At 42.0% G+C, this 12,740-nt stretch overlaps 1 protein-coding gene across 1 annotated transcript; it reads left to right on the forward strand.

The window, feature by feature from the left end:
• The first annotated feature begins 3,706 nt into the window (after window positions 1–3,706).
• Window positions 3,707–12,232, forward strand: LOC146480872 (uncharacterized). Its single transcript, XM_085109214.1, has one exon. It carries the CDS (start codon window positions 3,914–3,916, stop codon window positions 12,086–12,088), a length of 8,175 nt encoding a protein of 2,724 aa, XP_084965340.1. The 5' UTR covers window positions 3,707–3,913; the 3' UTR covers window positions 12,089–12,232.
• The last annotated feature ends 508 nt before the right edge of the window (window positions 12,233–12,740 follow it).

The following is a 12,740-nucleotide window of genomic DNA, read 5'->3' on the forward strand; positions in this document are numbered from 1 at the left end:
GTGGGAGTGCTTATATTAGGTTACAGTATGAGCTGCTGTTTGTAGTGATACGTGTTGGCAGGAGCGCCTAATTCGCTCCTGATGTAGCACAATAGCGCAGTGTACGCCGGCCATCTCTCTTCCCAGTTACCGCGCGTTTTATTTTCGCGTTCGTTTTCTCCCAACTATCTGAAAGCCTGGGTCTAGCAAAGCTACTCTTTTCGGATGTACCTTGATATACCTTACGTAGGAAACAACCCCTAGAGGGAGTGGTACTTACTGAACGGACGTTACTGTCGCTGATTGCCTGGGCCCAGTTGTTCAAAGCCCGATTAAGTTAATCCTGGGTTAACAACAACTTTGGTCCGAGTTTAATTACACAACAATAGAGATTTTCCAAAAAGATTTTTGTTCCTTAGTTTTGACGTTGACTTTTCTTTACCACTAGCTTAACATTAAAGTTTAAAAACAATGTTAACGAGAGAGCAGAAAACCTCGGTTAGCTTTAAAACGTGGATTAACGCTAATCGGCTTTCGAACAACCGGGCCCTGGTGGTTGGGAAATTTTGGGGGGTGGAGGGTAGGGTGCGGACTCCGAGGAACTGTGTAGGGTAAACTAAGGATAAAGACCATACCGCTAGCCTCTTCTAATTTACCCTAACCTGCGAGCACAGTCGCCTCATTGTCATTGACATGTGTAAGGGGCTAGCTACCCTGGCACCAGAGATCTGGTCCCAGTTGTTCAAAGAGCAGATAACTCGCTATCCAGCGGATAAAATGTATTACTTGGAGTACAATTTATCTATCGGATAACGATTTGTCCACTGGATAGGGTTATCCGCTCTTTAAACAACCGAGGCCTGTTCTCTAAATTTTAACACTAAAGATAACCCCCCCCCCCCGGGGAGGGGGGTACTTCCTTATAAGAGGCTAATGGGGATGTGCCGCTGGATGGGGTCGTATTTTCACGACCGGATTGACTAGAATGGGGTTGCATTTTCAATCAAGTTACTAGAATGGGGTCGCATATTTTCGAATTTTTGGGGTAAGAAAATTCTATTTAAGTAGGGATTCAAAATGGTCTCGGTTAAAAAGTTCAGAAAGTTGTTGTTTATTTAATATAACAATCACCTCGCATTACATTCCGTTCTTGAAAGTAGATGCATAAATAGAAAGTGACTTAGTTGGGATCACGAAAATTACATTTTCCCAAAAAGTGACTAAGATGGGGTCTATAACTGGCCACAAAATAGACTATAATGGGGCAGGGGCTCTGAGAGGCCAGCGGCACATACCCAGCAAAACTGAACCCAACTACCCCCTAGGTCGCCTCGCTGTCGCAGCTTCGCCGATGGCACTCAGGTATCACCAAACAAAATAACCTCGAACATCCGGAGTTTTTGTGCCAAGTTTTAAAATTGTTCTAGGGAACTTCCCCTCCCCTACAGTCCTGCCATCAAAATTCTAAAAATCTGATGTTCACTTATACGAACTGATACCTCACTGAATACACCGAGGAGCCAATGGCTAGCCACTTTAATTCTCGGCATCTGGAGGTTTGTAAGGCTATCTTCGATAATGTATGCGAATGGTGCATGATCTACGTTAAGTTTACGGTAACAGACGAAAAAATCATTTTAACAAAGATATGTTTGCCTGCAAAACAGCTTTTGATTTTCTTGGCCACTTTTCCGTTTCCAGCCAGTACCGCAGAGAGCGTTTTAAAAATAAGCTTTTCTTATTTGAAACAGTTTGTAATTTAATTTGCGTTTTCGTTTGCTTTTATTTATCCTACGAGGATGTAATATTTGTCCGTTTCCAAATTCAGAGATTATTGAATTGTGAGAAAATAAAGCGATGCCGTAATAATTTTGTTTCATACTGTGCAGTAAAAGTTCTGTTAAGCGCATGGGCTGACCAGAACCCCAGGGAGTGGGGGGGGGGGGGGGGGAGTGCTCCTCAGAATTTTTGGTGGGGATGTGCTGCTCGATTCTCCAAACCCTGGCTCTATTTAAGACCAAAATATGCAATGCTCCGGTGCCCTTTGTCACAATAGATCTGCACCTTTTTAAAGCTCTATTTTCACTGAACCCTGATAACCTGCAGCTGTAATGTATTTTAGGGTTAGGAGGATTGCTCTGTTGTTTTGTCAGTTTAACAGAATCCCATTTGTAGTAACATTTAATCCAGTCCTTCCTAACATACGTCGAATTACTTTCAACAATTTAACTGTTTTGTCCTCTCAACCAACCATGTACACTTAAGACGTTCCCGGGAAGACGTTGCTAAATATAACGGCGCAGGTCGCCCGCTTTATCAGACCTGGCTTCTAAAATTCAAACCAATTGTCAGACCCGGTTTCTAGAATCCAAACCCGTTTCTGTAAAATCCATACCCGTTTTCAGTCTTTCCGATAAAAATGAATAATATCTAAACCCAATTACAGACCAAAACGGCTCAAAAACCGTATTCTTTGGCGCCGCATATACCTACATAGCTTTCACAGGGTGGTAGCCCCCCCCCCCCCCCCTGATCAGAACAGTCTTGTTTTCGCATCTGTGTTTTTTGTTAAACGAAAACCGCTCAACAATTAACGTCCTCCTAAACCACAGCCAACTGGTATTGACCTAGTAATTTCAAATGGAAACATTTATTTGTGGTTATAATGCCAAGCAATTATTTTAAGTGTGTAGTGCGGCTCGTTTTACATATTTTCGACAGTCTTTGGAAGGTACGAAACTCTTGGAGGCTTTTGAGCAGAATGGCATTTTGCCACGAGTAAGCTGCTTTTATGCGTATGTCTCATCGAGCGGTAAAACAACGAAATTCGCGTGTATTCGTTCAACAAGCCAAAACACATACTGCCAAGTTTATAAAACAACTTGAGTAGGCGGATTGAATTACCATATATTTCACGAATGAATCGACATGTAAATATTGGCAACAACATGAAATGAAATGAGATGGTTGCCAAATAGAATTAAAAAATAGCTGCATTTATCAGAATTAACTTCCTAAAAAGAATCTACAAGTTCGTAATGTAACATTATCTGTCACAAAACACTTAGAACTTACTTTCTTCTCGATGAATTGATAGATCAATATTGCAGGTACTTAAATATACAAAGCAATATCGAAACTGACGTGGAGGGAAGAAAAAGACAGCTAATCTTTCACTATTTGATAAACAAGAATATTTAAGTTTCCAAAGGAAATTAATTTTGCCCATTTTTATAAAACATTCAAAAGCAAAACGTATTTCCTAATATCTAACAATCATTTACGCTGAAAAGCCAATCAGAAACAGCGAAAAACACCCGTTTCCATAGATACCCGAGCTTACAGGAACACCTGCCAAAAATATAAAGCCGACGAATCACAAAGAAGCGACAAAAAGCGGAAAAGGGAAAACATAAGCTTTTTTGCATAATAAATATCACTCGCCTTTCCATAATGTTAAATGGCCTTTTACAGCGAGCGACCGGCAGTATATTCATCAAACATGGCTTACCCGTCGTGGGAAATCGACAAAAAGTCATTCTAAAGGACGTTACATTTCCTCGGATGTAAGCGTGAATGGATATCTCGTCTTATTTCATGGGCAGAAAAAGACCGTCGGTGTAATATCTCCGTGATATAATTATACAGTAGCATAGTATTGCGGTCTATTTTTCATCACACGTAAAAATAACTACGCGTTGTACGAGAACCACAGAACTGCGTAAACTGGCTTCTCTAGAAAGTTGAAAATATGGTGAACGCCTCTATCGAGGAATCGAAATCGCATCAGCGGACGTTGTCTGCAAGATTATTCCACGAATCTTAGGATACAATTATTTGTTTCTGCATAGTGATTTAACTAGCTTGGATTGTAGGACAATTTGCTTCCATACATTTACTTCACTGAAGCTCGAATTTTTTTCACGAATTAAACATGACGAATTTCTCCCGAGATAAGGAGTACATTTTAAAGCAACTTGCAATGGCCAAAGAAACGCTGACAAAGTTAAGAGCCCTTACTGAAACAAGGGATGCCACAGACAGTTTCAATGGACAAAATGGAGATTTTTCAGGTATGGAGAGCGTTAATGGATGGGACGATTATAAACATGACAGTGATGAAAGGAGTTCTGGATTAGGAATGGAATCACCGCATTCAGACTATCGCGGCACACACGGTACTAACTTTGTGAATGATAAACCGACAGTTGCGCGTGATAGTCTGGTCAAGATACTGGGCTTGCAGGTGTCTAAATTAGAGGATGATTTGAAAGCATCTCTACTCGCGTATTTCGAACAAACGGAATCGCAGAAGGAGGAATTAATCTCCAGCTTCGAAACAATGCACGCTCAACTCTCGAAACACCACGAAATTTGTCAAGAGCACTACAAGGAAACGGCGGAAAAGGACGCGTGCATTGAACGACTTAAAGTCGATAAACAAACATTGGAAAGAGATGTGGAAAATTTAAGACGGGAGAATATGCAGCTAAAGACAGATAAAACTCGTAAAGGTGAAAACGGCTACCGGCTTTCACCAGGTTTTGTGGAACCTGATGAGTTGAGTGAAACGCTTATGAAGGAGAATTCGCGCTTGAGGGAAAAGCTTCGAAAGTACGAGTCAAATGACTATGCGAGGATGGAGAGGAAAATAGCTCTCCAGGAAAAATTGTGCGAATCTTACAACAAAGACGTCACTTCTAAAGACAGTTTGCTTAAGCGCTTAAAAGCCGAAAACCGGGGACTGCATGAAGATATTAAAAATCTACAAGACGAGATACTTAGAGTGAACGCTAATCGGCTTAATGCAGAGCAAGATAAAACGAAACTTCAACAAGAATTGCAGTTTAGTGAAGAGCAAATAAGTACACTGAGACAAAAGGTGAGTAGCTCTGCAGAGGAGAGAAGATATTTACAAAGGTGTATAAACGAGGGAAATTCAAAAGCCAACATTTCCGGCGGGAATTTGTCCGTATTGGAGAAAGAGATTTCAGAGCTGCGCGGGAAGTGCGAAAGTTACAGAGATAAATTAAGCGACAAAGAGAGATTCCTTGCGTCTGTTACAAAAGAGAATGAAGGCTTATCTAGAGCTGTGGAAGCCATGAAACGAGAACTGACTGCTGTTAGGGGCGAAGAACGCTCGCTTAAGATTGAGAACGAGAGATTACAAAGAGAGAACGCAGACCGGGAGATTGACCGTCTGAGTTCCGAAACAACTACTGAAGCGAACAGCAACAAGATCTCTAAAATGAAACAACAAGTAAGCGATCTGGAGGGCAAAGTGAGCGAGTTAGAGTTCCAACGACAACAAAACGAAGATAGAGAATCTGAGTTAAGCCAAGAGGTGCTGGTGAACCTGGAGAAGTTTACCCAACTGGAGCAACAGTTGTATCTGACGAAGAAAGAACTCGCGCAAATGCAAGGATTTTACGATTCCAGCGAAGAGAAAAGGAGAGATCTGGAAACGGAGGCTGAGAATTGCAGACAAAGAATCTCATCTTTAGAGAGACAGTTACAAGATTTGAAAATGGATAAAGGAGAGGAAAGGATGAGCGATTTCATGAAAGACAACGAAGAATTAAACAAAGAAAATAAAAGACTAAAAGAGGAATTCCAAACAAGTAAAACCGAAGTCGAGGAATTGGAGGAGGCGCTACAAAGCGCACGTGAACAAAATTCTTTGCAAAGGATGAGATTAGATGCACACGATACTCTGATGAAGAGAAAGGATGAAAGAATCAAAGAGTTACAAAATGAGCTGGTAGAATTACACAATGAGATCGACTCACTGACAGATGAAATTCTCAAGAAAAACAGAGAGATGGAAGGACTGCGAATGTCCAAGAGGCTGATTGAACAGGAGCTTGGCTCACTAAAACCTGGCAAATTACCCGCTAAAGCGCTTTACAGAGAAGTAACGGCAGCCGACCCGGCTAGTCCAGACAGTGGTTTCTCTGAGACGGAACGGGAAAAGGCCATCGACAGATTAAGAAGGGACATTCTTTCCCACTCTCAACAACCCGTTCTACATGAGGAGACGACCGACACAGATGAGGCAGAGAAATCCCACGCAGAGCTGGCTCTCGCAACTCGCAGACTTAAAGAGACAGAGAAGAGATTGGCAGAGGTCATAGCTGAGAATGAAAAGCTCAAAGATCAAGAACATGACGCGAGGACTTTGCAGCTTCAAAGGGACGAAGAGCTTCTTAAAATGACCGAAGAAAATAGACAGTTAAAAGAAAAGGAGAGAATGCTCATACAAGCTCTGGAAGAAAGCCAAAGATTTTCACCCAAAGGTGAAGTCACGGAATCGTTAGAGTTGGAAGTAGAGAATTTGCTCGCTATCGATGAACCACTGGTAGACAAATCCATTTTACAACGTGGTTTGGAAACGTTTCCAGAAGATGTTGTACATTTTTCGGAAAATGAAGTAGAACAAAGTCTCATTGACTTTGTGGATGCACCAAAGGGCCTAAACTCGGAACTGCCTCAGGGGGAAATTTATCGACCTCAAAGCAAAACTGAAGAACTTGAGGGACAGATTCACGATTATGAAACACGTTTGGCTCAGCTGAGTGCAGAAAACAAAGATCTGCTATCGGAGTTGACGGACACCCGAGAAATGCTCAAAAAGATGGAGAACAATGATAACACTGTTCACGAAAACAGGGAAAAGCTTCAAGAAAAAACTGAACAAATGGAAGAAAAAATTCACAGTTATGAGGCAAGTTTGGCGAAGGTGAACACAGAGAACGAAAAGCTGTTATTAGAGTTAAAACAGACGAGAGATGATCTCGAAGAGACGGAAAGAGAGCGTAAAGTTTCTGAGAAGAAAAGAAAGGAACTTGAAAACAAAACAGAAGATCTGGAAGAACAAGCACACTTTTTTGAGGCAAGCTTGGAGAATAAGAGCACAGAGAACGAAGAACTGTTGGCAGAATTGAAACATGCCCAAGAAAAGCTCCAAAGGATGGAGAACGAGGGCAAGGTTGTTCAGGGAAATAAGGAAGATCTTCAAAACAAAACAGAAGAACTGGAAGAAAAACTCCGCCATTACGAGACAAGTTTGATAAAGATCAATGAAGACAAAGAGGAACTGTTAGTAGAGCTTGCTCACGCAAGACAAAATCTCAAAGAGAAGGAAAGCAAAGGCCAAGATGAACAGGAAAACAGAATAGAACTTCAGAAAATTATGCAAGAAGAATTGTCTGCAAAGGATGATGAAGTTGCCAGGTTACAAAAAGAGCTGTCAGTGTTATGCGTGCAACAAGAGCGTCTGGAAGCGTTGGTTGAAAGCTCCAAGGAAACGAGTACTCGTGCTGAAGAACAGGTACTTCGAGCGCAGAATACAATTCTCGAGCTCGAGAAACAACAGGGAAGATCGCGGACCAAAGAAAAATCTTTACAAGAACTTCTACACCAATCGGAAGAAAGCAATGCAAATTTGCAAGTTCAACTCGGAGAGACAGAGCAGGCGTACAGGAAAATGGACAAAGAAGCCAACGCTTTGCAGCAACAAATACACCTTGTCCAACAAGAATCTGCAGAATTGCAACGCGAAGTTGAAAAGTTGAGAGAAAGGGTCGCTGATGATGAAGAAAAACAGAAGAAGACTGTTGAAAGTTTGGGAGATTTGCAAACACAAAATGAACATTTGAGGCAACAGATAGAAGATGCTGAACATGCTTTGGAAAATTCTCATCAAGAGAACGAAAAAACGATATTACAACTAGAAGACGCTCTTCGAGAAAAAGATAACGATTTAGAACAACTGCACGAAGAGTTAGCAATTTCCGAACAACGCTACCACGAAATCAAATCTTTATCCAGTAACACTGAAACTGAGTTATCGGATCTACAAGCTGAATTGATTGAAAGCAGAGAACAGTTTTATACAGCGTCACAAGAAAAGGCCAGACTTTTACACGATCAAAAAGAATTGGAGCACAATGTCGCTGAGAAAGAGGAGAAAATTGAAGCTTTGGAAACGGAGCAAAACGAGGATAAAAGAACAATCTCAGCACAAGAGAAACAACTGGAGGAATTAGTTGATAGACTTGAAGATTACGAAAACGAAGCTACTAAACTGAGCGAACAAAATGAACGTTTGAAGAAAAGTTTGGAAGAGACAGCTAACAACAAAAAGGAACTGGAAAATTTACTGGCGGAATCTAAAGAGGAGACCAAAGTTCTTGAACAACAGTTGTCAGCTGCTCATGAAAGCATCACAGACTTGGAAACGGCGTTTGAGCGGGGAGAAGATAAAAATTCGATGAATGAAGAAAACTTGCGCGCAGCGAAAGATCAAATCGTCAAGTTAAAGACGCAACTTGAAGCACGGCAGGACGAGTATCAAGCTTTAGAAAAAGATTACAACGAAACAGAAAGGGAACTTGAAAAAACACAGGACACTTTAGATTCATGTCAGGGCAAAATTACGACTTTGGAGAAGAAACTGCGAGATGCAAAAGATAATATTTCTGAACTTGAAATGGCGAGGGACAACGGGCTTTCGAACGAGCAATTGCTTCAACAAAGATTTACCAACGCGCGCGAGAATATTGAGAAAACGGAAGCTGAAAACAACGAACTCAAAGAAAAACTTACGAAGATGGAGAAGAAAATGGGAGATTTGTCTTCCAAGCAGGAAACGTTACAAGACATGAAAGAGGAGCTTGACAAGGTCAACAAAGAGCTTCGCAAAGAACTGGAGTATGAAAGAGAGAAGCGTTTGGCTTTGAAACAAAAAGTTGAGACAAAAGACAGGGAGAATGATAGCATTCAAAGAAAGGTTCAAATGTTGGAGAAAAATATTGCAGAACATGAAGACCTACAAAACAAAGGAATGGAAGAAAAATCTAAGTTGAGAGATGAATTATCACGCGCCAAGAAAAATATCTCTGAGTTGGAAGCAGCGAAAGAAAATCAAGAAGAAAGCATAAGCGAAATGGAAGACTTGTTGAGAGATACGCGGGCTAAGATGGCAACTCTTGAACAAAGCTTGGAAGATACGTTACGAGACAACGCAGATTTGCATGAAGAACTTGAAGAACTGAACAGAAAGTTGAAATACACTAAAGAGGAGAATTCGGAGTTAGAGAAGAGGCTGCAAAAACAGAAAGAGATCACCGATAGTTTCAGGAGTAATCTCGCGGAAAGAGAAGAGAGCGTGATGAACTCAAATTACAATCGTGACGTGGCGGAAAGAGGTTTGCAGTCGCTGAAGAAAGATCTCGCGCGAAAAGACGCCAAACTCAAAATGCAAAAAGAGCAAATAGAGGACATGGAAAGTGAAGCTGAAAAGGCAGGCAGAAAACTAAAAGAAACTGAGTCTTTGAACAAGAAAGTTGCCAGTGAAAATGAAAGGCTTTTGAAGGAACTAGCTGACATCAAAGCGAAGCTCACAAAGTCGGATGCAATGCACAAAGAAAGGGGAAATGCGGCTTCTGAGTCAGACGTTCCGGTGGTCCGCGTATCAGAAGTCCATGCCACTCCAATAAAAGCCGAAAAATTGATTCGTGACTGGTCCGACAAACTGAGTACCGCACAAATCAAAGTGACTGACCTTGAAAACGAGCTCCTGAAAGATATCAAGAAGCATGAAGCGAAAGTTCATAGAACGCGACCCGTTCCTCAGGAATTACGAAGAAAAAGTGCCGATTATGTATTAACTGACCACGGAAGACCCAGTCGGTTCCGGTCACGACAACGACCCAACACAAGTCGCGACAGCTCGGTGGATTCACTCAGATCAACACAGTCCATGCTGGATTACCTGGACGAAAGAATCGTTGATGAAAATCTTCTTTCTCCTGGTGCTACTGTAGAGCCAGAGAGTGTTTCATCTGTGGCTGTAGAACCTCGCAGTCCTTTGGTTTCAGAAAGTGCTACTCCTGTCGCTTCAGAAACTGCTACTCCTGTGGGCTCAGAAATTGCCACTCCTGTAGGTTCAGAAACTGCCACTCCTGTCGCTTCAGAAACTGCTACTCCTATGCCTTCAGAGCCTAGTACCCCAGTGGCAGCAGGTGATGGTAGTCCTGTATTTTCAGATGCTGAAGACGCATCTGGTATTCCTGTCACTACATTAGCTCAGGCCAAGTCTGTACACGCACCAATAGAGAAGCTAAAAATAACCAAGGACGTAGAATTCACCAGCAAACAGGGCGACAAGCGGAAGGAAGAACTCTTTGTTGAAACGCCACTGGTTGCTTCAGGGAAAACAATCTTACCAAATAAAGCCGAACCTCCTGTTGATACGAGAGTAGATGAGCCCAATCTACACACAGATTATCAACATCCAGTTTTGATTGAAGACCCACAGCGTTTTGATGTGAAGACAGAGAACGTTCTAGATCTACAACAGCAGCCGCTCTTGGATGAACCCCATTCAGTCCCAGAAACGTCACCAGACACAGGAGAGGATCTTGCTGATGCAAACTCGCCAGACCTGCAGGGCATCTTCCAACAGCTAACTTCGAGAACAAGGGACGAAACAGAGCTGCAAAGCATATACTTCCAGCCGAGTTCCCCAAAGCAGTTGCAAACAGAAAATCATTTTCAATCGAAAACAGAAGAGGCCACCGAAAACCAGTTGGATTACCCACAGCCACCGCTGATGGAGCCACCAACAGACGAACTTCAAGACATTTACCAGCCGTCGTGCTCCCCAGTGCAAGCAGAAAATCTCTTAAAGTTTGACGCGAAAACCGAGGAGCTATCCGAACTCCAACCGGATTACCAACAGTCACTGTTAATAGAACCACCAACGGATGATCTGTTCCAGTTCGCCTCTATTCCATCTGATACGTCCTCCTCAGTTACAACCGTTACAGACCTAACATTCCAATCGACATCTCCTGTCTTTCCAGAACATACACTGCTAGTCGCTTTTGATCCTTTGGACATCCCTGAACCTCAACCATACAACAGGGATGAAGGAGAACTACTCGATCCCTTTGAACAGCTAATGAGGGACTCGCATAAAGGCGACAACAAGGACTTCGACAAAGATGATGTCATTATCGACGTTACAAATGACATCACCAATGATGACGTTGACAATGACGTTACTGCCAGTTTAATTGCCGATCTGCAAGAAAAAGCTTCGACGATTGACAATGGTCACAGTAAGAGTGAGCCAATAAAAATTAGCAACATCGATCATGTGAAAGATAAGGGTACAGGTGATGTCATTGACTCACCACAACACATCAAGCCTTTTCCTCCGCCAGATGAGGATCATGTTGACGTCTATGACTCACCAAAACCAGTTGAACCTGTCCCTCGACCAAGAAAGTTGAAAGAAAAGATGACACCAGTTTTGTTTCCTCGTGGAGATAGGAAAGACAAGAAAGAAAGTGAAAGGAAAAGGAACGAGAAATCAGACATTAAGCCATACAGCGTCATGATTATGGTCGATGATGAAATCGTTCAAACGCAATCGCCCGAAAAAATGGTAAATACTGGTAACAATGGAAAGAAAAAGCCTACAAGGCCTCCAAAGCCCGCAGTTCCTCCAGAATTCTCCAATGTAGGAGAAGAAGAGGTCTATAAATCACCGAATCAAATACGAAAAGAGTTGGAAGATGTCCAAACGTCATGGGAAAAAGACTTGAACTCTGCTCGTGAAGGGAAGAAAAAACCAAAAAGGCCACCTAAGCCTACGGTTCCATTAGAATTTGCCGACACGGAGGGAGAGGAGGCGTACAAATCACCAAGTCAAATAAGAAAGGAATTAGAGGAAGAGAAAAACTCGCGTGTTGCTGACGATAGAAGGAAAAAGCCTGAAAGGCCTCCCAAGCCTGCTGTTCCTGCCGCATTCGCCAGCATGGAGGATGAAGACTCTTACAAGTCACCAAGTCAAATTAGAAAGGAATTAGAAGAGGCCAGCCAGAGAGGCCAGCGAACAATTATTGCAGCAAAGCCTACAGAAAGACAGCAAAAAACTCAAGTTGCTGAGAACAGGTCTGCTCAGTATTACATTGAGGAGAAAAGAAAAGAGAGTGGTGTTGACGACGCCCATGGGACAAAGGAAGGGAAACACGAGGAAGAGGAGGAAATGGGAAGAGGACGACTATTGAAGTTGATTGCTGCTTTTGAGAAGAAATAAGTGTAATACAGCACAACCTCGATATCATAGACATAAATAACCTCGGCTTAGTTTGGCTTTTTATGAATAAAACAGGCAATAATGAACCAGTTTTTACCACCCAAGAATGGTGTTGGTTATCTTGGAGTTGCAAAAGAGACTAAAGCTAGGTGTTTCGATACTCAATTAGTTTGCAAGACAAGTTACAAATTCGACACCAGTACTGCTCCCTAGGGAGCCTGCTTGCAGATTAGTGTAAATAAAAGTGCTTCCCACAGTGTAATGCATTTCATTTCAATCACATACATCAAAGGAAAAGTCTCATTTATACCATTGAAGGTGACCAGCACTCTTTATGCCGCATACTCTACGCCTCAGCTTATGTGACAAGACCGAAATGTGATTTGGAGAATTGTGAATCCATTTGTTTTGGAAGAAAACACGGCAAAAGTGTACTGAACGAGTTATCTTTTCTGGGCATGTGATGAAAGAAACATAGAAACCCCAAATCACCTTGTGGTCTTGTTGTCTAAATTTAAAAGTTTTTTGTACCAAGGTTTAATAAAGATTTTTTTTACTCTACATTTGAAAAAAACATCTATCATGGTTAAAACCCCAAGGGCCATGACATTTGTTGACTAAGACAAAGTAATTCTGAACTTTTACAACATCA

The sequence above is a fragment of the Pavona decussata genome, unplaced genomic scaffold, assembly GCF_977016875.1.
Source record: "Pavona decussata unplaced genomic scaffold, jaPavDecu1.1 SCAFFOLD_52, whole genome shotgun sequence".
In the NCBI taxonomy this organism is placed as follows: Eukaryota; Metazoa; Cnidaria; class Anthozoa; order Scleractinia; family Agariciidae; genus Pavona; species Pavona decussata.